The 26,742-nt window shown below is 39.7% G+C and overlaps 2 protein-coding genes across 2 annotated transcripts; one reads left to right on the forward strand and one right to left on the reverse strand.

The window, feature by feature from the left end:
• Positions 1–471: 471 nt before the first annotated feature.
• zdhhc13 (zinc finger DHHC-type palmitoyltransferase 13) lies at positions 472–17,306 on the reverse strand. Its single transcript, XM_036534963.1, has 17 exons — positions 17,225–17,306; positions 15,634–15,863; positions 14,804–14,926; positions 14,259–14,336; positions 13,915–14,059; positions 13,437–13,501; positions 13,131–13,293; positions 12,095–12,220; positions 10,666–10,799; positions 9,140–9,240; positions 8,020–8,144; positions 6,842–6,904; positions 6,561–6,654; positions 6,201–6,284; positions 4,379–4,536; positions 3,702–3,799; positions 472–956 (listed from the first exon to the last, which is right to left on the reverse strand). The coding sequence occupies exons 1-17, from the start codon at positions 17,246–17,248 to the stop codon at positions 818–820; spliced, it is 1,950 nt and encodes a 649-aa protein (XP_036390856.1). The 5' UTR covers positions 17,249–17,306; the 3' UTR covers positions 472–817.
• A 1,422-nt stretch (positions 17,307–18,728) lies between these two features.
• LOC118781760 (L-lactate dehydrogenase B-A chain-like) lies at positions 18,729–25,350 on the forward strand. Its single transcript, XM_036534800.1, has 8 exons — positions 18,729–18,804; positions 19,395–19,527; positions 19,880–19,997; positions 21,540–21,713; positions 22,163–22,336; positions 23,999–24,116; positions 24,518–24,641; positions 25,012–25,350. Exons 2-8 carry the CDS (start codon positions 19,399–19,401, stop codon positions 25,174–25,176), a joined length of 1,002 nt encoding a protein of 333 aa, XP_036390693.1. The 5' UTR covers positions 18,729–18,804; positions 19,395–19,398; the 3' UTR covers positions 25,177–25,350.
• Positions 25,351–26,742: the final 1,392 nt, after the last annotated feature.

Here is a 26,742-nt window from a genome sequence, read left to right on the forward strand (position 1 = left end):
AAAGGGTCTGGAATTGTTTTATTTTGACATTAAACAAATTATTAAAGCCACATTGCAATACATAACTCCAAGTTGTGAAACATGACTTAACTTCAACTCGCAAAAGGATGGTATCATGATCTACAGTGCAAACCTCAGATCAAGCTTTCAATCAGACACTCACTATTACAGTACTTGGTTTTCCTCATCCAAGAGGATGGTTCTTAAGGCAGACAAAGCACTTTGTTTTTGGAAGTGATCCTCCTTGACTTTTTTGTAAAATTCCCTTAAAGCATGCAATACAGTGATATATTATTCCATTGCCAAAATAGGCAAACAATAACATAAATCTTGGGTAAACTCACAAGGCAATGAACAGATTAAACACAAAGCAGGCATTTTTGGTATGTAAGTGAATATATGGTATGTATTTGCTATTACATATAAAACATTTACTTAAAACTCTTAAAAAATTACACACAATGTGTTCATAATTGTTCCCTTTAACAAAATCATCTCAAAAACAACTCTCTTATCAAAATACAGCTTTACATACAAAATGTTCTTTGAACTTCATACATACTTTAATCAACCACTTCAAGGGGTACTCAAAAGTCACATCATCCAAGGTATTATATTGTCTGTTTTTCCCTTGAAGGCAATGGTTTTTAGTTTTTACACAAAGACTTACAATTCAGACTTTAATAACATTTTGTCCTTTTTGGGAGGGTTCTCATTATTTCCACACAAACAAAAAATCCTTCCAAATTAAACATGTCTTGCAGCTCAGAACCACAGGAGGATCGGTCCTCCCTGAGGAGGACTTTGAGTCCACAGGTCAAACAGTGTTAAATGCATCACCTGTAGAATGGTTAAGAGCAACAGAGTACTGCTGGGTCCAGTCCACCATGGCAGGCTTACACAGCCCACAGCAACGCAGCTGGAAGAAGTTCACAATGTTCCGGACAAAACCCAAACTGCCAGAAGGAGAGAAACGGTGAGAGGAAAGAGATCGTTAAAACATGTCCAGCTGAAGCAGTCGTGGTAGCGCAGCCACACTCCCTGTTCCATACGTTTGTTGTGGTCATCAGGCAGATTACAACAGTGATGGGAGACTGGGGCTTCATGGCCACCCAAATGGGTGAGGTCACTATGTGCAAAAAATTACTTTCTGACTTCAACCACCCTATTTTGCTGTGGCATGCTCTTGATCAATTCAAAGACTAACAGCACATGCTAACACCTGTTATCGAGCTCATGAAGCTCCATTCTTATACCACTAATTTATAAACATTTGTTCTCAGGCCTAATTCTAGATTTCCCCAATTGGGGGGGCAATCATAGTTTTGGGGTGGGCAATTTTTATTCACCAATGCATAATTTTCTTTTTACAGCATATCAAAAAATGCAATGCAAAGTACAGTCTATAGGCTACCAACAGCCTATAACTTGACAGAAATGTAAGATATAAGGGGTGGCAGTATCTCAGATAGGGAACTGAATGGTTTCTGGTTCAAATCCCGCTTCATGTTGCATCCTACTGAGGGTGTTTGAACACGGCTTGTCTGCCAATGTTTGTTGATGATCGGTCATCTGCTACAGCCAGTCATTTAAGTCATCGATGTGTTATTACAGTTTTTCTCAATTACTTTGTTACTTTGTTGTTTTGAAAATATTAAATATCATTAGCCAAAGCAATTGACAAAAAACAGTAAATACCAAGCTACCTGAAGTAATTATGAACTAACTATATATACATGAACTATGAACATCATGTGTCAATGCGGAGTGGGCATGGAAAATGCACTACTTGAAGGCGTCGGACCCAGTGCCTTTGTTTCTGGAGCAGCCGCCGCTGCATTAGCAGAAAGTTGTTGAATAGGAACCAGAAATCGCTGCTTGGCTGTTAGACTGTAACTAAGCAGGATATCAGAAGTCCTCCATGTAATTTAACCAGGTAAGAAATTCTTTAAATCAGATTTATAAAGCTTCCGATTCCTAAAGCTACCACTCTATCAAGATAGCAATAGCTAATTAGCTAGGGGAACTGGCTAGCTAGCTAAGTAGCCTATCCTAAATCAGGGGCGATTCTAGGCTCAGCCCCTAATGAGAATGTGACATGCATACAGTGCCTTGCAAAAGTGTTCAACCCCCTACTAAATCACTCATTTCACTGGATAACAATTAATAAATTTATATTTTTCTATATATTATATTTTAATTTACAACAATAATACATTTAATGAATTATTAGTAACCTAAATAACATGAGTTTTACACAACAAAATATTTTTTTAAGAAAATGAAAAATGGAATATGCTGTTTGCAAAAGTATTCAACCCCTTTCACTTTGGCAAACCTCAATTCAATTAGGTACACAATGTTACCTTCAGAAGCAACCTAATTAGTTGGGTGGTCTACTGTAGTGTATAATAATAATGGTTCAAATGTACTGTAAATATACCCCATAAAGCCCAATTCTATTAGAATAAGAAACATGTGGTTACTTTAACTAAAATAATAAAGTGCATCAGTTAGCTCCTTAGCTGGCAACTATGAAAGCAGACTAGCTCAGAAAGCTAACATTAGGCAATAATCTCTAGCGAACTACGTCAGCTAATGTTCTTTGACACTATTCACACCTTGGTATTATAACCAGACACTTTCTAAGTAAGGAATAAAGCCCGACTGGCGGTGCAGTTCTATGGAAATAAACCACGACAGGGTGGTGTGATGCGGCCCCACGGCGAGGGCCAAGGGGCTGTTAACCACCCTGAAGTGAAATAATGGGGAAGGGAATAATGCACACCCCTCCAACCAATCAGCAACAAGTATTTAACAAAGCCGTGGTATAAACCTGTTTAAATAAAGCCATTTGAACCTGCAACTGTGTGTCCCGTCTCTACAGACAAGTTCACAAAATCTAGGTGAAAACGCTAAAAAAAAAAAAAAAAAAACGCTAGGGGGCTAAAAATGATTTCAGAGAATAATAATAATAATAATAATAATAACAATAATACCACCAACAATAATAATAATAATAATAATAATAATATTAATTATTATTATTGTTGTTGTTATTATTGTTATTATTGTTATTATTATTATTATTATTTAGGTGTCCTAAATTAGGTGTCGCCAGTGTCCTAAACCCCACCAGAAACACACCTTATACTGCACAACACAAAACCAATAAGAGTAAAACTGTCAAAAAATAAATGTAATAAATGATTTTTTTAATATGATGATTTTAAATTACATATATGAGAAAAATGTTGCTATGATTTAGTCTTCAATCAAGAGCCATGCACTGTAGAACTGTCAGTTAATTTTTCCGTCTCCAAGTTTTGTAGCGTTCATCCAACCAATTAGAAATCATAACAGTTTGAAATCGCTCAGCTAGCCAATGATATTGACATGGGGGGCAGAAAAAAGTGATTCGTCTACGGGATTCCAAACGAGCGTAACTACTCTAACAGATATAGCCTACACATGCTTCTGGCCAGAAAATTTGGGTGGGCAATGCTAAAATTTGGGTGGGCAATGCCCACCCCTGCCCACCTCTAAATCCGGCCATGTTTGTTCTATTTAAAAGAAGGCACTCATTCTTTTAGAATAACTAACATTAGAAAAAGTGCTGGATATTAAATTAAATTGTCTACCATGTTAAGACAGACAACTTGGAGAAAAGCTGATGTTTGGTCAGAAAAAATTCCACTTACTTGTATGGATTTTGCCTCAGTGAAAAGGACTGCGGAAATCTGCTTTGTCTCTGAAGAAGGTTCATCCTCTCAGCTGAAGTCAACCCATAAACGGCAATCTGAGAAGGGGATTCTTATATTAGCTATTATGGCCCCTGTTAAAACACTAAAGGAGGTATCAGTAGCCAAGCACTCTACATACAATCCCTGATATTGTGGGTAAGCATTCCAGAGTCTGATCTTATAACCATTTAGAGTCTAGATAAGGTGTAAAATCAGAAAGGACTCTCACATGATTCATATAATTTCTTCTAGAAGAACTCTGGCTAAAGTAAAGGAGAGAGACACTGACACCTGACACTGCATACAGCAGCAACCTGGTTTTTGCAGGAGGTCTTCTACTGCAGTAATAACCAAGCCCGGCCCTAAAAATCTACAACAGTCAGGTAACAGAAAGCTAAAGGAGGTGAGACTGGTAAATTAGTATTATACTGAATGTATTTCACAAATATTTACATATATGTTAAAATTAAAATATTGCTATACTACATTAGTGGCATGGTATTAATAATTTTAGAATTTTTTACAATAAATGACAAAAAATAAGCAAGGCTAGTGCTATTACTGCATCAGGCTGAGATCAGTGACATGTTTAAACCAGGGGAATGTACTAATGCAGCACTCAATTCAACACCTACCTGATACAGCTGCAGACAGAGAAAGAGCGAGGCCCAGCAAGTGTGCAAGAAAGTGATAGAAAATATGTACAGCACCCATGGAGAGCAGCTAACCAGCACAGTCAACACTCCCCACACCCCATCCTTCTGGTAGCTCATTGGACAGTTATTGGACCAATCTGGAATGAGGTAAAGCCAAAGGTTAATTCAACCAAAATTCACAAGGACTACAAACCACAGAGCTGTATGGCAGAGAACGCACACAAACTTTGTCCAACAAACTTTCACTTTATTCCCCTTATAATATTGCCTACTTCTAACTGAGAGATTAACACTTCCTCATGCTCATATTTAGGCCCAGCACCTGAGGGTGACAACAGGGGAAGTTTTCCGGAGGGGGCAGGAGAGAGAGTGATCCTCACTCATAAATGTTGGCCATTGATTGGTGGAATATTAAGGCAAATTTATATGTTTTCAGAAAGTGTTCGCATTATTTGCTTTGAATACATGATGCTTGCCGTCAAATCATTTACCTTCATTCTACAATATGCAGCCTAAATATGTCCCCCCTATTATATTGCAAAATGGTTTGGTCCTAAGGGTAGTCCTACGTTAATTTGTCCACACCCCCGTCAAAATGTCTACTCACAAATCTGGCACTCAAAAGCAAAAAGAAAAGAGAAAAAATGAAGATGACTAGCCTGCTAAGGCATACTCATGCAAGTGAGCCCATAAGTTTGCTGGCTCATTTGCTGTGACTGTTCGTTTAATGAAATTATCTGGAAATTAAAACCTGAAGTAAGGAATGCACTTTCCCCATTGCATTGTCTTGTTTGAAAACAGCAAATTATCTTGCTAGCGAAATGAGAACCCTACTAGACGTTAGTGAGGTAGTTTAGCCATCTTGCTAAACTTTCGTTTCAGTAGGGTAACTGCGAGACTGACAGTTGCTGAATTTGACTTGCTGGTTCCACATTATTTATTATTAGTGTGCAGTTGGAATAGTTTGCTACTTTACGCTGTTGTATTTTAAACTCTTGTAACTAATGAGTCTAATATGGTAGCTACCTATCTGCCCTTGGTTATAAGGTCAAGACACGCCAGGTTCCTTACGCACTACCTAGTGTATAAGGTATGTACTGAATCTTCAGAGCATTTGTGGTGACTTGTGTGTCTTACTGTGCATTTTTCTGTGCTTGCCAGTGACAGCCTTGGGTGGCGAACGTACGTTCAGTAAAATGAAACTTACAAAAAACAATTTGTGATCCACTATGTCTCAAGACAGATTAAATGGTTTGGTGCTGCTTTTAATAGAGAGCCAGTTGGTGCAGAATCTGGACTTTAAGGACATAATACATGACTTTGCTACCAAAAAGGTGCGATGGATGACACTCTGACTGTTTTTTGAACGTTTTTGAATGACATTTCAGTTGTCCTAACAATAAAGCATGGCGTTGAATATTCCAAGCGTGCTGTCAAGTATATTTTTGTTTTAATTGGGGTGGGTGCGGGGGCCGGTTGAAATAATTTTGTCCCAGGCCCAAGCATCATGCAAGCCGGCCCTGCTCATATTGACCAGTATGCTATGGAGAGCATTGCAGCTCTTCACTGAAGACAGTTATTAAAGTGGAGGCATTCTACACATATTTGTCAAGCAGTTGTGATTCCCAGTACCAGGCTCAAGCTGTTTGTCTGCAGGCACCTTGCCATATTTGATGGTAAGTTTGGTAAGAAAATAAAAGTGAGCTTGGACTTTTTTCCAACAGCAAAATTTCAGAGCTGACTGCTCCGCTTACTGACTTACTCCACTAACTACTCATGGCTCATGGTTGCAACAACTTACAGGTGAGACTTCCATAGAACATCCAGGCCCCGAAGAGAGTGAGGAAAAAGAGGAACAACACAAAATATCGATGATTCCTGGCACCTGCAAAGAAATATTCATCATTAACATATAAATGGCATACACAATGATGGTGGTTTTAACAGTTTCTGACAGTGTCTCTCTACCAAGCTGTTAAAGTGTTGAACCATCAGAGGGATGTGTGTGCCTTTGTCCTCTCCCTCCGTCTTTGATGTGGAGAAGTTTTCAGTAATCACTTCATGAGCTGGTAATGCATTTAACTGTAGGCACACATCACCATTCTTGACACAATGGTGATCTTAATCAATGCTGAAGAACATGCAACCCCTCCACAGTCACCTATGCAGCCATTGATCCATACGGAGTGGTGATCTTGCTTAGCAACGCAGGAATCACAGGCAAAGCAATGAGCAGCTCTGATCGGCTTCCGCATCTGCAGATGACAACGTAAAGTTAAATCCAGGGCTTGCGCCAAATAATCCAAACTTTTAATATATATATGAATAAAAAATTATTATTAAGAATGTTTTATGTGAGGCTAACCTACACCTGCTTCTATTTTATGAAGTGGACTGTGATGAGGCGACTGTGTTTATTCTACTTTAGACATCTCCACTCACCATACAGGAGGTGCAGAAGACCCTGGGGTCCAAACAGCCTGCTTCAGCCAGCAGCACCACGTTCTGGGGTCAGAGCCACATCAAATTATCAATATCACTGGCAATCAACCATTTCACACAGTTTGACCTTTGTGCCATGATCAAATGAGGCCAATGATATACTAACAAATAAACAGTCTTCATCTCACACCTTCACACCTCACGCACTTATTCACTCAGTAGACATGCTGTAGATGACTTACATTTCAAATTTAACTTACAAACACTTCATCTCTGATGACATTTCATTTCACTCAAGTAGTCATTACTGGGGTCCTTTAAAAGATCAGTTTTGACCATTTTATTTTAAAATTACAAGCTGCTCCTATGCCTTTGCCAGACATTTTTTTCCAGTTGAAAAGCAGCATCTTCTAAGAGCACATTTCACACTAGAGATAATGACAACCAATTTTATCACAGCCACTGCCTGATAGCACTGATGAATTAAATTAGTCCTTTAATCTCTGATAGGGCATCAATGAAGGCTGAGTAGTTTACATTAATTTATGCATTATTATGGCATGTATGTCCAGCCAAACACTTTCCCTGGATTCATCTTTTTCAGAGAGTGTTTCTAATTGCACTTAAAGGAAATTGGAATTAACCCCACTGATGTGAACTCTGCATAAATCTACTTAACATAATCTACAGCTTGCTCAACACTCCTGTACTTATACCTTAAGACAATCTCTCTGTACCAATACTACTCTGTTAACCACTCCAATAATAAGCCTGAAGATTGTTGGCAAATAATCATTCCTTTATAGGACCAAGCTGTTTCTTTCAGCAATTCTACTAATGTATATGTATGTACAATATATAGACTTTGTTGTGAGGACTTGGTCTTGAATTTCAGATTTGACATATATGCATTAAATGTGTTCATTTGTGATCCATTTATAGATGTGGAGCAACTCAAGACAAAGAGATTCCACCCAACACAGCTCTTGGCTCACACTTCTGGTACCAACACCATGACTCTGCAGTACTACCCAATGACCAGCAGCCTTTCCTCACAACACAGCTTCTCAAAGCACCGATTCAGCCAAAAGCTGGTTTTCCGTTCCCCTGTGACCCCAGTGAAGGACAGCTGACAGTGTAGGATTTTGTGCAGAGCAGATCCATTTCAGTAGCCTTACAGCCTTCTTCTCCTCCTCAGTGACTCTAATGTAGCCTGGGTCTGTCTTCCAGCTCCTGAAGTAATAGTAAATCAGAGCAGTGGCACTGATGGTGAAGAGGATCTGCACTGTAAGTCCTGGTACATGTGGACCCCAGAGTTAAAGAATTTACAAAACAGCATTCCCACTATTTCCATATACCTTTCAGAGCGCACAGAACGCTTCTGTAATGCATATACCTACTTACACGCATTTCACTTTTCCTGCTGTGAACAAATATCTTGAATACACTTGCTTTGAACAAAGGAATATCATCTTTTTATGCAAATTCACATGTCCATCATGAATGTTGTTGAGACTGATATTATACCAAAGGAGGAAATATCTACTGAAATATCTACTCTATCTACTGAACAGATCTCTACAGGAAATCATTTTAGAAAAACACAATGAGGATTCTGTAGTCCGACTTGTCAGATAACATGATGGCAGTTCTCTGTGCTTTCATAACCAAATTGCTCCAACGGCTGCCTTATGAAATTCCCATTAATAGTAGCCCTCACCACATCAGCTATCTTTAATTATTTTTTGTAAGGGATTAATTTACGCAAGGAGATCATTAAAAAAAGAGAGACAAAAAAATCTGCTCTCTTATCTCTTTATCAGCAACCTGCTCCAATTTGTAAATTCACAGGCCAGAATGCACAATAAGAATGCACAATGAGAAACATGGCATTACCCTGCCCAATTCATTTCCATAGTAATAAGACACAAAACACTGCAGTCATTTCGCTGTAAAAAAAGGAAACCAGCTTTGCAGGACTGAAAATTAACTATCAGTGCAGCACATGTTCAACTGTATGCAAAATTCAACCTCAAAGAAGAAAGCGACAATGCTGCATTTGCCAGTCTGAATAATTCCTCTTAATGCCAAACCTGTGTGGTTGCTTGAACAAGGAAAAAGTTCAAGCATAAAACTGTGGTATGTGTGCAGTAGTATAAAGCCAATACACTGCATTAGCCTGCTGAAGTGATGAGTTCTGCGAAGGATATATGTTGTGTTAGTTGTGATATTGTGTGAAGCTGCTTTACTGTGTGGCCTTGTAAGGGACAGCCCTATAATAAGCTCTGTGAAGGATATCAGGCAGGAACCAAAGGCACCATGTGACCAGCATCCAGAAGAGGGAGGCCAAGAGGATGCAGGCAGGTAGGAAGCCGTGCATGGAGGGGCCTGCCAGCTGCCTGCATGGCAACCACAGACAGACAAATCAACAGTTTATACAGAGACTCTGAATGAATCAACACAGCACCAGCTGGAACAAAAGACACACTAGAAACTAAAGGTACAAACTAAAGTACAAACTAGGAACAAACTGAAGCTGTTAACAATGCACAGTCCATTTCTTATGTGTAAACAAATTCAATTACAGAATTATCACCTTGGTTATTATTAAAAGTACATTCTTCTTTGTAATTCCAATTCCACATATGTATCAGAGAAAGATTGAGAAAACAAAACAGCTAAATGATATAAAACATAAACACAGAATAACATGAATGTTATACATACTCATAGATACACATTCACAGTACTAGTCAAAAGTTTAGACTAACTTACGCATAGAAGGGTTCTTCTTTATTTTTACCGTTTTCCACATTTTAGAATAACAGTAAAGACATCAAACTATGAAATAACAAATGGAATTATGCAGTGACCAAAAATTGTTGAGCAAATCAGAACTCTTATATTTTAGATTCTTCAAAGTAGCCAAAAATATTTTTTAAAATTAAAATACATTTCATATATAGGCATCAACTTCACTATTTATATTTGTCTCAGAAACAGATTTAAAGCATTTAAGCAAGTCTTTAGACCAAAATGTCTTTGAATGCATGTTTCCCATTATCTTAATAAGGTGTGTCCAAACTTTTGACATTATACACAGTAACCGTTATGGCTAGTTGGGCTTTGGAGTAAAATTTCCATTACCAAGAACCAAAAGGCTGTGACTGACAACAGGTGACAGAGTAATTGCAGTCGCTCCAAAAACAAGACAGAACTACTTATACTTAGAAAACAGGAAGATTAAATGCAAGAAGCCCCATGATCTCAATTCTACAACCATTATTCAGACACGTATAACATAAATTCAACATCAATACAAAATACTTCTTTCCCTCCCATTTCATTTTCATTCCAGTGCTTACAAATAATTGAAGATGGTGTGCCTATGTTAATTGTGTACAGAAGATTAAGTCCGTCTCTGTAAGAGAAAATGAGCCTGTCAAAGTAATAAATTTGTCCTGAAGAGCAAATTTTTCTGCTTGGTCTTAATTAGACCACATGCCCAACTTTTCTATTTCATACATAAATTTCTGCCCAGAGACTGATGTATAGCCTTTCCCTGTACATGGCCCTTTGCTTCTACTCCACAGTGCCATCTAGTGAATAGCTTGTCATTGAATGTGAATTTGTTTTGTGAAATCCACAGATATACGCAATATAAACAGAAGCACACAATGCAGGGGTATTTTCTCTTCATATTAAATTAATTAAATTCCAAACACCCAAGGACAGAGTTTAAAACCAAAGTAGTGGTTGCAGTGTAATCCTCAATAAGATGATCAGCAATAGCTTAGTGAGGATGGCAGGGAGGCACATCTCACCGTGACAGCAGGTTGGCGACAGCCAGCACGCAGGCCAAAAGTATTCCCTTCAACAGCCAGGACTCGGTGCGCATGTCTGTGATTGCTCCCACAAGCCACAGCATCATGGTGCAGAACAACAGCTGCAGGTGGAACTATGCAGAGAGGCAACAGCACCACTTACACAATGTCAATAGCAGTGTATGCACCTCAACCACAACAATACTACCTCTGTAGGGTCATTCCATGGGGGTTAATAATTAAAGTCTACGCAGTATGACTACATGTGAGGAAAAAAAAAAAGTGCTCAGTTTTAAGGATTGCATACATGTGTAAGACACGTGTTGGAGATAAACTGTTGTGGTACAACTCTGTCCTTTATCTACTTCAGCGATAGTGGAAATCTGCCAGTATGAATCCTTGACTGTCATACACATAGAAGCTCACTCTTCCAAAGGCCGGAACACTAAGTGCATTCAGAATAACTATGCAGTGGCACTGAGATCTGTTGTACAAGAAGAATTACATTTCATCTGAGACAATTTGTTCATTTTGTGCTGAGAATTGTTAACACTGATCTTTTGAAAATCTTTAGATTTTTCCAACCCTCATTTAAATTTTCAATAAGCAGCATTATAATAACTTTAAAGTGAAATATTTAAGCAGGCATTTAGGCTAAATTATTAATCATATTAAGAATACAAAATGTTGCAATAAAATGGTCAGAACACATAAGCTTTAACTTACAAATGGGCAGCTGCTCAAAAGGGGAGGTGTTCTGAGAGATGTGTGAATCATCAGTGGCAGCAGTTTAAAGAAATGGGGTGGCATAGCAGGCAAGACAGTCAACACTTACCCTTTTAAATCGCCTAGCGAATAATGTCAGCCCTCCCTTACAATAGCATTGCCTAATGCCATTCTCCTGAGGATCCCATTTAACTGAAAATCTAGGTTAACCACATCGCATTTCATACAAAGAGCACAAATTAAAGCTACTTTTGGAAAAACCATCACAAATATAGGCCAAAAGATCTGCTGCCTCTTTTGAATTAACACAATTATACTGTAAATGTATACCCTCCAGTGAAATCTCTAAACATAACAGAAAACTGCACCAAATTATTTGGAGCTTTTGCCTCTCTTTTATTCCAAGGTTAATTGTACCCTAAAGCACCAATGCAATTACTAACAAACCTCTCATTATGAAAACTAAAAATTTCCTCTACTTAGCACAGGAAATTATGCATGACGCACCATTAAGAGGGGAATATCTCTGTTACAGCATTGTACTTACCATAACTACAACTTTAATCTGTAGTTTTCTTTGTTGTGTTGTTAAAAATATTTAAAGAGTATTGTGTTCAGCTATGGGCCTTGATAAACATTTAACAGAGATTTCCGAAACAGAATTTAACAATTTCTTCACAGAAATGAAAACAACTGAGCATACCTTGTATTTGTTGACCATCTTAAAACAGGGTGAATTTGACTTCATCCTCTCCTGTTTGATATGGTTTAACATGTGAACCAGCAGGGGGCTGTGAACATGGTGGGCTAGATCAATGGGAGTTTGTCCCTGAAAGAAGAAAACAGCCAACTGTGTGACCAACTACACCGAGCAGAGACATAAAATCAACAAGCACCTATGTCAGGAGAGCTCATTTAGACCAATATACACTAAGACAGTTTCTGATACAGATTCACATACACGATTTAGTTATCCCGAAAAATAAGTTTAGAAATTCAAGCCATGTGGAATACATCTTGGCTTTTCACAGTGGTGCAGTGAATGCTTGGCAGAACATGAATTTGGAAAAAGCCATGTTTCTTATGAAAAGATGTAGCCACACCGAAGCTATCTTGCTTGATTGTGCACAGTCACCTGTGCTCTTATTGGAAGAGACAATACAGCAAAACCAGCTGAATATCCCCAGGAAGAGACCTGTTGGATCTGCTTGGGGGCCATATTTTGTGTCCCCTGTGGCACTGTGGTAAAGAGGAAGTGATGAAATGCAGCCCATGCCTGACTGACTTAGCATGCACAAGCAACCTTTCACCACAAATGGCAGACTTCACTAGCAAGTCTCCCCTTTGTGATCTTCACCAACACAAGGCAATCCCCAACATGGCTCCTGTTGGATGGTGCTCAACAAGACAGCCTTTCACAGATATCAGAATGATGACCAGCGAGAGCTATTCTCCAACATCAGAGTGACACTGTGTAACAAAGAACACTCATAGGCAGTATATGTCTGCTAAAAATGACTGTCATATGCTTAAATTTTAGCACATTTTTTTCAGAAATTTGACACTTCCCTACTGTCTTTCTGGCTGTTTTGAACCAATGTACTTGTTTCTCCTGGGATGTATGGCTAATGATTCTTGTCATTATGGCCTATAATAAATAATAATGGCTGCGCTCCAGCTATATGAGAGTGATGGCCAACATCATCCTTCAGCACTCTATCCAGTGTAGGACCCCTCACCTTGGCATTCTGCAGGTCCACACTGGCTCCAGCTGCCAGCAGAATGTGAACTGCATCCACATTCCCTGCCAGCACTGCACAGTGGAGGGGTGAGTTCCTATTCACCTTGTCCACAGTGTTGACTGAAGCGTTACACTTGATGAGGAAGTTGGTGGGCTCGGGTCTGCAAGCACACCACAAGGGTATTTAACAAAGAACAGCTACGCTGACTAATGTCCTACTGTGGGGAAAACGCCACACAAGATGTTTGATGCTGATTTCAAAAAGAATCAGTTTCAAATAAAGCAGTGGTAAAGGAGAAATTACCCGATAATTTTTTGGGCTGCCAACATCAAAGCTGTTTGCCCATTTAGATCTGGACTATCAACTTCCTGAAAAGACAGGAAAAAATGGTTACAACAATACTACTACTGAAATTGATTAACATTCTACAGCTTTTCACAGCTCCACAGGATACCAGTACTCTAAGACAGAATCATCTGAGTTCAACTAAATTCAACAGTTCTTGATAACCCTGATAAAGGAACTTTGGATGGGACAAAACAGACTCGGAGCGCAAGCTCAGATTTCGCAACAGCTGGCCAGACTGGATTCTTTAGGGCTTCTCCTCTTTTTCCTGTTATTGACCACATTGCCACTCACTCGTAAATAGCTTCCAGAAGAACATTCACAAACAGCAACCATCCACCACCCCCATTACCCCCCACAAAAACACACACCCACTCACCCACCGCTGCCCCCGACTTCTCCACAACCAATATGAACCTTTGGCTGGGTGACCTACCTGTCCCTTAGCCAGCAGGTAGGCCACGATGGGCATGTGTTGAAAGAGCACAGCCAGATGAAGGCTACGGAAGCCCTCACCATCTGCCAGAGAGGGATCTGCTCCATACCTTAGCAGCTGAATCACCATTGACAGATGGCCCTGTCTGAAAGGAGGACAACAAAGCAAAATTACAGGAAATGTTACACTCCTGCAGCAACAGGTCCTGCAAAAACAGATCTCATGCAATTTAACTACCAGGAAAGCCACCACATAACATCTAAAACCTTTTTCAGACTTCACAAATGTCAATAACCAGGACAAATATGGCTGGTTATTACTCTGATGTTACATTGGAAAGTTACCTTATTGCCCAGTGTAGAGGTGTTGAGTTCAGATCACCTCCTAGCTGGTCAACAATGGCACCTTTTGAAATGTAATACCTAGGAAAAAAATACAGAGAGGGTATGCATAGTCCTTAGGTATTTAGAGAAACAGCAGAAGTCCTCTGGGCTACATAAGACAAAATGCAGCATAGATCAGAATATGTATCGCAGGAAATGGCAGTTGTGGATGCCTGGCTTCATCTCCTATTTTATTTCCTGCATCAAGGGTGCTTTTTAAAGCAACATAATGCTTTAATAATCATAATTATTCATAATCATATGATTATATCATAATCATAACTAAGAAATGCAACCAATTAATTAACATGGTGGTTTCTTACTTCCTATCTGGTGGTTCATATGGCTCCATACAAGCCATTTTCTGATACACTGTTTTATAAATAGTTTTAGCAAAAGAGTCACATCACAAAAGACCTTAGTCAGGCTAAATTATTTTAGGTCCAGTCAACATGGCTACAAAACATTCTTATTAACACATAAGACTCCGCTAAAAAAAGCCTCACTTGACTAGCTCCATCCGATTGTTAATGGCAGCCCAGTGAAGCAGGGACACATTTTCTTTGTCCGGTTGCCTCACATCGTAACCTGCTTCTACCAGCTCTTTACATCGGTCCAGGATTCCAAACCTTTCAGGGCATGAACAAAAATACTTCACTAAGACAGGCAGTTTCATAGGCCAAAAACATTTGTTCCCTTTCCACTGTGCACATGGAATATATCCGGTCCATTCCTAATCTACAGGAATTGAATCTGAGAGCTGAATGGGCTGCACTAATGTAGAATGCCAAGGGCAGTTCAAATCCAACTGCATTCTTTCCACATAATGTAATGTGATCTGTTACTATTACCGTGCATGGTTGTTGTTAACTTTCTGTGCATATACTGAATGTATACCCTATAGTTTCATAAAATTTGCAAGGAGAAATAAAACACTGCCTGATGCATTAAGATCACTAATGTTTTCAATGTCTTAAAATATCCTAACGAAAAGTAAAGTTAATTTTCATGTTGTACTACCCGTTACACATACAAACAAGTGTATTCAGTCCTACTTTGTTCAAACAAATTTTGAATGACTGCTGAGAAATATGCTATCTTACATCTTCCCCAAGGCTTAACAGTCCATATCTAATGCAGTCACAGCACAATACAGAAAATCACTGTAAAAATTGCTCAAGGTGTACACAACACCTCTACTTTGAAACTTAAAATTCAACCTGTCAATAAAAACTTCAAATGTTAATTTAATTACATACGCGTGTGTGGATATCATGGTAACACACAAAGGCCTGTTATATAATAATGAGTGACTCATTAAAAATATCAGTCATACTGTGTTGCCTTTATGATGTCCCAGCTGCTGCTGTCCTCCATATGGGAGCGCTTTTTCGGTTGCTGTGTGGGGTCCATTATAATGTCACTCCTTGGGCCAAACTGTCCGTGGAATCCTGGTTTGAAACCATGCATCATTCCGCTCTGTCCATGTCCATGCCCATGCGGGTGACCGTGAGAGTGTCCCCCGTGTCCATGGTAGTGGTCATCCATGTGACTGTGAGACGGACACTTTGACAAAAGTGTGTACAGTTCCATGTTATGTTAGAGATGCAACAATTAGTTTTCTGGAGATTTGTAAAGGAACACAGGGACCACTGTATTTAACAGGTAGGAGACCACAAATATCATCTTTGATAACTGCTGAAGTTGCTACAAAACACATTCCTTCACCTCCCTGGCTGTTTTGCACGTTGACGAACGTAGAAAGGTTCACTAGAAACTGGTGTGAATGTGACCACAACGCCAAAACGTATTTCTTAAAGGCTGGACAATCACATCTCATGGTTAACATACCACATACCCATCATTTGCATGCATGCATTGCACATCAAAATATTAAGTGACATTTTGGCCAACTGTGAAATTGCAAAAGAATACATATACACTTGAGGCAATGAGAACTTTAAAAATATACTCACACGAGCACTTCAAGTTAAAAACAAACCTATTGTTGGAAACTAAATGTGAATATCCACTCAAAATCCACACAATAATTACTGGTACGATAAGCAAATGTCAACTCCATCTGTTATCTGTTCTCACACCAAAGAAATTTTATTTGTGCATAGCTCCAACAGCATTCGTTTTACCGCATAACCTTTTATACTGGTTACTTCACTGATAAGGATCGTAGTGTAAAGACGGAGGAAGGCACTAGTATTTTTGGTCAAACGCGAAAACACAGCACAGCTAGCTGCATCTATAGGCTACCTGAAGATTACAGTTGTCATGTCAGACCCAGTGTACTAGTATGAAACGAACACGTGGACGAGACTTGTTCAGTAACCAGAAAAAAGTTTCGTTTTTTTCGTCTCCGCAAGCAGAGCTAGCCAGTTACATACTTTACAGCAAGCAAACAAGCTATCTGGCGAGCTACACCTCGTCGTCCGTATTTGTACAAATTTACCAAAATACAAAGGGGGATATGTGATTAATTTTGACATCTCTATGGCTAGTTACGAGATAACAGAAGATGACCACAGAGCGAAAGCCATTTCAGAGCCTAATTTAGCTCGCTACTCTAGCTAACATTGGCCGTATCTGTCGCACTAACACTAGCATATGGTAGCAAGCTAATCCTCAGTAGCAACATAGTCCACTGCTGTCTGAAAAAAATCACCAAATCAAACACCTGTGCCTGTGTGAAACCTAGAGATCTTAATAGTTAAAGCATCGACACCAATTTTAATGTTCATATTTAGTAAGATAACTAAAAGCATTTCCTCGAAACTTATCGACAGAAAGGAAAGAAAAGGTCGATATTTTGCTAGCCAGCTGTCCAAGTTTTAAGTAGGTAGATGATACGGAAATTACAATTTCTCTCTGTGTTTTAGAGAAACCCTGAATATTAGATGTCGCGCCAAACTTACCCCATTTCCCTCATTCCAATCCATATTCTGGATTATTTGGCAAAAACTAAGACCTTTTTTCCGTTGAGCGTCACCTCCTTTAACCCTGTACTTCCTGGATACTAGCCACACAGTGTATGCACTGATTGGTTAGTCACTCTCAGTCCCGCCTATCAGCCCTTTTTTTGGTAAGGGTTGGTATTTTGCCGGGTAAAGGAGAAACTACTTGCCAAATGCTCAAAAATGAAGACGTTCACAATCATGCAAGATTTATGGTAAATGCTCGGATTGGCTATATTAACACATTATGCAAACATCTTTGTATGGTTTCAGGGGGTCAGAGTATTTTTTGCGTGGGTAATTTTATTGTGTTTTTAAAACATATGCAACAGGTGACAGATGTTAACATCCAAAAGGCTATAAAGGCACCTAGAAAAACTGAGGCAATTGCGCCATAAACAAAAAATGATATGAGAAACTTTGGAGAACTTGTTTATTTATGTAAGCCTGTAGGTAAAATTTATGTAAACTTCAACTGTATAACTGGAAACATAGGTTTTTGTTTGCAGGAAACAAAGCAATGCTGTGGAATTTGTTTCATTTAAGATGTAAGTGTCCATGTGTCAGCACCTTACAGTTTATGGGCTGCATGTCATTTCTCCTTGGTCCTTCTCAGGGAAAATGCTCTAGATTACTGAGGTTGTGATAGATACCAGAATTGTGGTTAAGGCAGCATATGACACCACGTCAGCTATAGAGTACAAAGTTCTGTGGAAGCGTTAGTAAAATTATTCAGCTGTTTTTGCCACTGCTTAATTTATCAAATATTTTTTGTAAAATTTTCCAGCTTTCCAACTGACCTTTCATGCAGGACAAATTGAAGCTGGTTTATAGAGCAGAAAAACATGCTCAATTTGACTGCAGCTTTGTGAGGTCAAATCATGTTAGGCAAGTTTGATACACATTGAATAAACATATTAAATATTTGTTCATTTTTTTCAGCTGCCTTTACCGAGGCACATTTGAAGTAACATTGTAGGAGCTAGAATTTATATAGCTCTGTGGGGTCTAGCAGTTGTTCTGACATGTAGGTGTATGCTTTAGACAGGACTGTCGTACCAGAGTACAACCAACAGATAGTATTGTTTAGAGATGAATAAATGTTTGTCTATCACATTTGGAGTTTGTCTTCCATTAAACATAAAGAAAGATCTTGGTAGAAAACACATGTTGGAAACAATCTTTTTAATATTTTTATATGGCTGGAAAATAGTGTGGCAAATATGTCCTCCCATCCAAACAAACTAAAATAGTTGAACAGAACAGCAGAGGGCAAGAAAAAACTGATCACTCTTTTTTTTTTTTTTTTTTTAGCAAAGTTCGGCTTCCGTGACTATATTTAAATGTCCGGGAGAACGCAGGTGGAGAGGGTGGATGCAGTCCCAGCTTTATCCTCGAGATGGAGCCAAGACTTCCTATTTGACACTGAAAGTGCACTGACCGCCATTCAATTAGGGAAGGGGTGGTGAAATACAACGTACATAGAAAGAGCTTCTTTGAAGAGGGTGCGGTGAACGTCTCGGTTGGTGTGAACAATATAGGTAGGTCAGCTTTTCTTTAACCACAGTGTTTTTACAAACATAGTAGCCTATTTCTTCAAAACTTGGTCCACCGATGTCTGAACTTTTAAGTTATGACAAGCATATGAGCAATTGCCAATCGAGATGAAGTCACAAACCTCGTGAAGTGTGTTGAAGGTGCATCACGATAATGCAAATGATAAATATTTTAAATGTTAAATGTCTGTAAAATGCCCGATATGTTGCCATTAATATGGTAGTCATATGCAAGTGGACAGTAAAACGTAGAATTACGCTTTTACAAAGACGATTCACTGAATGTAACGTTACAGATATTAATCGGAAAGTAGTATTTTACGGATGTGGTTATCAGAAAGGAGCCTCAAAACTAGGTGACATAAGAAACTAATTTACTTGAAACAAAACAGTGAACGAGTGAAACGTGCAACGTCTGAAAAAATGCACTCACGTATTCTTTCATTTAAGTAAATTTTAACATGTTTTGGTGCTGAAATGTTTCTCATAACTATAGTCTATAGTTTACCGTCTGAAGTACTGTATTGAATAAATAAATAATTTAACAATAAACAATATGTTGGCGCGATGGACAGGGCGATGACTTCAGTGAGAGATAAACTCCTCCAGGAGCTCAACCCTGGTGAGGTGGTGCCGCCAAGGTGCAAGGTGACCATCGTAGGGGTGGGCCAGGTGGGCATGGCCTGTGCTTTTAGTATCCTGCAATCGGTGAGTCCAGAGCGTGTGGTCTCAGTTTACGCGCACCACTGTTTGAACATTGATATTGTTATTTGACAATAGTGCTGCAGCATTAAAGAAATGCTCTGACAATATTATGTGAACTACAATTACTAATGTCCATCAATATTCATAACCATCATCATAATAAAGGAATTCATATGAACAGGAATTGCAAATAAGGCAATCTCATAGATTCCAGTTCTCATAGATTTCAATTATATTGAACTGGGAAAAACAATTCATATTTTTCATGTACAAAAGTATAACTGGAAATGAGAGTTTTTAGAAAAATATGTATCGACAGGCTTATCCAGATGATCACTCCACATTGTCTGTGTAGGGTGTAGCTGATGATGTCACCTTGATTGATGTGATGGAGGACAAACTTCAGGGGGAGGTATTGGATCTGCAGCATGGCAGTCTTTTCCTGAAGACCCCTATCATTAGAGCAGCCAAAGGTACATTAGAGGACACTCTTAAATTCATCCGTGACTCATTTAAAGTGACGTGTGAATTGTACAGAGAACTGTATGATTCACTTATGCAAATTCAAAAGTGAATTTTCAAAAAGTGATTGAATTGACATGTGTGTAACCAGAACTGGGATGACACTTCAAAGAGGCATGAACTGATGACCCTCACAACGGTACAACATGCAGATTCTAACAAAAGAAACTTCCCTTCACTTTTCTAAAAGAGCTGAGTTTAGGCAGAACAAGCTGGCTCTCACCAGTTCATTCTGGCAGTGATATGGACACTAGAGACAGTGTTACTGTGTGTGCTGTGACAGTACTAAATGTTTCAGTAGTTTTTGTCTCTTTTTGTCTCATCCTGTTCTTTAGGTGCACATCGGTGCGAACACATTATGTATGACAATTTCACAATTTTTTGATTAGTAGTAATTCAGAAACAGTATATAATGTCCTTGTAATGAAAATTCACTTATTGGTCCAGAGGGCAGAGTGGAGAGGATAAGGCTTAATGTGTTAATGCTGAAGGCGGTGTCTGTGTCCCAGTAAATGGCCATGTCAGTGCGTGAGGTGCATGTTTGTTCCTTCGTCAGCAGGCAGGTCAAATACACCAGGGGCTGAAGTGAGATGAGATCAGAGTATTCAGGGAAGAGCTTTTCCCCAGTGACTCACTGCTGCTGTTGTTATTGAACATGGAGAGATTGCTGGGGGGGGGGGGGGGGACAGGGCAGTACTGAGATGCACTGACTCCACAATGAGCATATAGGCTTTTCTTTCTGTTCATGCTTAATGTTTTATAGGCCAGTGGATGGTATTACACTGTTGAAAAGTTTTGTCCAGCAGTCATACTGATGAGTATATAATAATAGCATACACATTTCAAGACAGATGTGGGAAACTCTGGCCACAGTAGAGTGCAAACCTTGAGCTAATAATACCAATCATATTTAACCAAGTTTCAGACAAGGAACAAAACAGTTGATTTTACTGTAGCTGGTGTAACAAAGGTCCATTGTGGGTTTCAGGGTGCAGGCCTGTTCATCTGCATGAACAAGGAATACAGTAAACATAAGATAAAGACCATGGGAAATAGTTACCCATCCTGCACCCCAGGAAATAATCACACTCTGGTAATGGCTGTGGGGGGTGACATCACCTTTTTGTAACAGAGTACTCTTGCATGCCCTCTGATGCTACTTAATTATACTACACTGGTTTATAGTTTGTAATTAGGTGGCAGGTCAAAGGTTGAACATAATTCCAGCCTAGGCCTTCAGGATACCCAATAATCAATTTGTTCTGGGAAAATCTCTTAGACAGCCTTGATTCCAGCCCTGGTTCTTGCATTTACAGAGTCATGGTCCATAAGGAAAATGATTCAAGATATCAGGAGTTTCAGAGAGTGTAGTTCACAGGGTTATTCCAGGGCAAGACTTGCAAAAGCCATGACTTTGTCTGTTCTGTGTGCTGTAATGCCTGTGCCATATGAAAATAGCAATCATCTTCAGTTTGTGGCCTGTGCTCTAACAGATTACTCAGAGACGGCCAACTCCAAGCTTTGCATCATCACAGCCGGTGTGCGTCAAAGGGAGGGGGAGACCCGGCTGAACCTGGTCCACAGGAACGTGGAGGTGTACCGAAACATTGTTCCCCTGCTGGCCCAGTACAGTCCAGATGCCATCCTGCTCATTGTCTCTAACCCAGGTGACTCACCACGACTGCTACCTGCTCTGTCTCAAGTGATAAAGATCCCTGCATCAGCACACAAATACTCTGTTTTAAGAGACAATGGATGGTTCAGAGGGGCAGGTTAATTGGAAATGTGACCCACATTCTGATCATAAATCATAAATAAATGAAACCTTTTAATAAATCCCAGCAAGTGAAAGGATTTGAGGTATCACATTTGAATGTACCTAAATAGATATCACAGAGAAATGTACTTTTTTATCTGCAGATTGATGACATTTCTATTACCAAGGAAATCTCACGGATCATTACATGATGTTTGCTGGAATTACAAACTAGGTCATTTTTTCTGACATGAAGAATGCTGTAAGGACAAGGCTTGGTAATTAGGTCCAATAGGTCCAGATTCAAAACCTAAAGGACTCTAATATTTGTCCCTGCACCCTCTCTGTGTGCTGCTGTAGTGGACGTTCTGACCTATGTGGCCTGGAAGCTGAGCGGGTTCCCCCAGGAGCGGGTCATCGGTAGTGGCACTAACCTGGACTCGGCCCGCTTCCGTTTTCTGATGGGGGAGAGGCTGCATATTCACCCCAGCAGTGTACATGGGTACATCATTGGAGAACACGGCGATACCAGTGGTGAGACATGCTCTCGTCACATGAATCGTCAATCTTGCCACAAATTCATGTCTGTCCATGAATTCATCTGGTGTCTGCTGGGGCTTTACTGCAACTGCCTCAGATACATATCTTTGTAGACCCTTGGTAATGTTGCATCTTTGTGACTCAGGGCCTTAGCTATGAGGTGCACGTAACTTAATTCTGTAAGGTTCTTCAGTAGTGACCAACCAGGGGCATCAACCCACACACCTCTGGTTACAGTCCACTGTTCCAGCCATTATAAGTTACTGTCCATGCCCTGTTAAGCATTATCAACTGAAATAAAGACCTGAAGCATATAGTCCACCTATCATGATAATGCGAAGGGTCCAATCGCATTTTGGAAAGAACTGAACAAAAGAATGTACTAAAGTTGTGTTGTTTTTAGACAGTATATTGCAAGTCATAGAAAACGAACAGATGCCTGCATTTTATGTTTTCTGCATAAGTGTTTCAGCATATTCCAATACAATAGAAATTACTTAACGAAAATGTATAACCCTTTAATTGCAGATATCTGTATTTAAGTTAATTATCTGTATTTACGTTTAACTGCAGTTCACTTTCTGATAACTTACTAATAAGTTTTACTTATTAAATTAATGCACCCACTTACATAAGCAACACTTGTAACACAATAGGTGAGCACAAATGCCTAGCCAAGCTCTGATACTACAATTTAGAATTACATTAAAAACTGTGAAAGGAAAAGTGTTGGAAGAGTTACCACATTGTGTATATTTGTTGGAGGGTCAAAGTCTAGATTTCCGTGGGACAGGAAATGTTTGTTTAAGATCTATTTTGCCAACTGGCCTCCTGTTGATAATACCTTAATACCAGTATAAGCCAAACACAAACTCATCGGCCTTTCAATGTTGTGGACATATTTCTGTTAGTTAAAATATTTTTTCACTTGAAGTTAACAAGAAGGCATGAAAGTGGTTTCAAGCCTTATTGTTTGGGCTCTGCCTTTCAGGGTCAGGGATTTGATGCCTTACATACAAGGTAACTCACTGTCATTAAGCAGTGGTTTATTTGCTGAAGAGAGTCTAATCATAATGAGTTTGGGGTAATCCAATAAATTTCATTACTGGAATAGATTAGACCACATAATTCTAACAATGGAAGTAGTAATAACATCTAAAACCTTGTTGTTGTATAAATGCATGTAGCAATATTCGCTTGGTTCATTGTTTTCAGATGGATATAGCTAAATGAAACTCAGGTTTCCACCAAACTGTAACACACAATTTAACTATCCTCCTGGAAAAATATCATCAGCTCACAAACAAAATGCATTTAAAAATATACATGCAGAGAGCATAGGTTCTAATTCCTACAGCCACTCAACTGTGAAGGGAACACATACCTAAAAGGAACTTATTTACATGTGACAAAAATCTAAGAGCAGCAATCAGTGGCACAACAGTTTCATTCAGACACCACTGTAAACAGTGGGTTAAAACCTTAAAGGTGTTCAAGAAACACTGATTACCATAAACCTGGTAACTGTGGTGATTCAGGTAATGCAACTGGTATATAATGATACAGACTGTACCTAGTGGCCTAACGCATATGATCGCAGAGACCTAATTACAGTGTTGTGTACAATAGTCAGTCATTCTCCATTTGTCCATATAGTGGCAGTGTGGAGTGGTGCCAACGTGGCAGGAGTCAATTTGCAGTCCCTCAGCCCTGACCTGGAGAGAGAGCAAGACTCTGAAGGCTGGCCAGGAGTTCACAAGAATGTGGTGGAGAGGTACTTTACCCCTGGCTGTCCCTTGCTATGCTTCTGACCCAGACAGTAGACAGCAGTCCTCATTTATCATAGGTTTGATCAATGACATTGTGCCACAGTACAAACATGTATGGGAAATCGGTGGATGACCTCTGACCTCATCACTATAGAAGTAAATGAGGTCATAAATGCTGCAGAAACAAAGTCACTGCTGCCTCCAGGCCATTGAGTTTAGATAAAATGTGACATGTACGACTGAGACATGAAATAGGGGAGAAAAGAGCTTTGTTTTCTTTCAAATGAAATCCTGTCCCATAGTATCCTTCTCTGTGCATTCTCAGTCACCACCACTATCCATCCATCTGTGTTGGAGGTCTTAGCTGGGACTCTGTGCACTAATGAAAGCTTTTTTAAATGTGCAGTGCTTATGAGGTGGTCAGACTGAAGGGCTACACCTCCTGGGCCATCGGACTGAGCGTGTGCAACCTTACACAGTCCATACTGAGGAACCTCAGGATTGTCCACCCTGTCTCCACCCTTGTTAAGGTGGGCCCCCTCAACCACTGCACGAACACCAGCGTTGATGATAATCAGTTCGAGCCGCTGTAAGGTTGGAAGCAGGTTACAACAATAGTTGACACATGGATTGTAAATTTATATATATAAATGTGTAAACACTGAACTTGGCTTTCACTTAGTTTTGTATGCGAAAAGCTGTTTGATAGACTGTTAGTGCACCATCACTACACCATCTCTGCAGGACTGCATTGGGTTCATATAAATGATTTACATTGTTTGGGTACATGCAAGGTAAGGAGCATTTCAAAAAATAAAAGTTGAAATTCTCCAAGCCTACATAATACCATCATAAACCCCATATGAAAATAAGTTTTGTGTGTGATTTTTGTTTTCCCAGGGCTTCCATGATATACAGGAGGAGGTGTTCCTAAGTTTGCCCTGTGTTCTGGGCTGGCCTGGGGTATGTGGGGTGCTCAACCAGCCCCTGAGGGAGCACGAGGCCTACCAACTGAAGCAGAGTGCCCAGACCCTATGGAGTGTCCAGAGGGAGCTGTCCCTCTAATTTTCCACCTGTACGACCACCAGACCGAGCTCCAAAGCCACACCCTGGGCCCATGTACACACAGCCTCAAACAGTAAAGCAAAACTGCAGTGTGCTGGTAGCCATTAAACAGTGGGAGCACAACCAGAGGCTCTACTCTGTTGTCTCATCAGCTGTGAGCATTAGTGAGCATTAGTGAACACATGACAATATAGCTCTCCTGCTGCTTTGTGCTTAATTAGTGTGTATGTGAGCACGTATCATCTGGTACCTACTTGCTATGTGTATGATTTTTGTGAATTGTTTACTTAGCGTCGTGCTGTCTTGATCCAGGATACATTCCTGATAGAAATTAAATGTAAAGTTATTAAAAAATTACAATTACAGAAATTACCAAAGCTATGGTACTATATTTGAAACATTGCTTGTTTGTGAACTGAGCTGAGTCACATCAAAGTGCTTTGATTGGTTTAAGTTGATAGATCATGAATGGAGGTCATGCTCAAGTAGTTCAGTGTGCTCTGAAGCAATAAGCTGCTCTGAATGGAAAATGTTGTGAAAGAAAGCAAATCTGACATTCCAATGTGGTGATCATCAGTAGAGGGCAGCATTGATAAGGTGTTCCCTGTGCAGTTTTTCTGTTGGAATTGGCTGTAGCATGTATCGTTAGGCCTGATACTACATGTCATCTTTACAATGCAACCACCCTTCTCATTATTACTTTTTCAAGTTGTTGACGTAGAAGAAAAACATTGATTTAAACACCTAGACAAATCCAAGCAAGGGACACTAAGAAGCAATCAGGCACAGTTCAGGAGACGATGCCTCCCTGGCTGGTCTTTTAGCACTTAGTGCTGGCACTGGTTTTGTGAGAATCATGTCCTTAGTCAGTGAGGAGTCAGTGAGTAATGAAGGGACATAACTGTCACTTGGTCTACTTCTTCAAGTCATTTCAAAAACTACAAGAATCAGTTGAGCCTAATGGATCCAGAAGCCTAGACATTGCTAGTGTGAGCCTGATCTTAGCTGAATGGCTGACTAGCCTTGGGGAGGTTGACTTACATTAACCACATTGACCAGGGCTCTTTGAGTATCGCTGTATCAATCCTGTCCAAGATGCTGTCATTGAGAGCAAGTGTTGCTGTGATTTTATATGTGCAAAAAAAGTCCTTGAATGTGAGTAAGTGTATCAGAGTAGTGCATGTGCCTTGCTGTAGTGCGTTCTGCCTGTGAATAGGAGGTGTTAGTGGTGCATTAAGCTTGGATGAGTAATTAGTAATTCTAGAGTTTAAAAAAAGGTGGAAAAATACTGGAATAGTACAGCATAAGCACATAACACAGTGCTATGTACGTGAAGCCTTGTGCTGTTTGGCATGGTACTCAACGGAAGTGTGTGAAACTGCAGTTAAATATCAGTATTCACAGCCAAACCACCTGTAGGGAGGAGGAGAGGAAACCAAAGCGGATCCAAGTGGAGGTGATAATGGGGCCAATAGGAAGTGTTAGAGCAACAGCAGGATTTCCTGAGAGGTGAGAGGTTTGGGAGGGAGAAGGAGTTTAATCAATGGAAACACAAGGAAAAAAGTG

This window comes from Megalops cyprinoides, chromosome 8, assembly GCF_013368585.1.
Source record: "Megalops cyprinoides isolate fMegCyp1 chromosome 8, fMegCyp1.pri, whole genome shotgun sequence".
Taxonomy (NCBI): domain Eukaryota; kingdom Metazoa; phylum Chordata; class Actinopteri; order Elopiformes; family Megalopidae; genus Megalops; species Megalops cyprinoides.

Bases quoted from the DNA above. Each gene is read 5' to 3' on its own strand.
- zdhhc13 (XM_036534963.1), bottom strand. From the start codon at position 17,248: ATGGATTGGAATGAGGGAAATGGG. The intron at 14,060-14,258 runs GTAACTTTCCAA...TCCTCCTTTCAG, and splicing joins CCTCTACACTGGGCAATAAG to ACAGGGCCATCTGTCAATGG. The intron at 3,800-4,378 runs GTAGGTGTTGAA...TCCCCTTCTCAG, and splicing joins TCTGTCTGCAGCTGTATCAG to ATTGCCGTTTATGGGTTGAC.
- LOC118781760 (XM_036534800.1), top strand. From the start codon at position 19,399: ATGACTTCAGTGAGAGATAAACTCCTCCAGGAGCTCAACCCTGGTGAG. The intron at 21,714-22,162 runs GTGACTCACCAC...GTGCTGCTGTAG, and splicing joins GCTCATTGTCTCTAACCCAG to TGGACGTTCTGACCTATGTG. The intron at 24,117-24,517 runs GTACTTTACCCC...TTAAATGTGCAG, and splicing joins CACAAGAATGTGGTGGAGAG to TGCTTATGAGGTGGTCAGAC.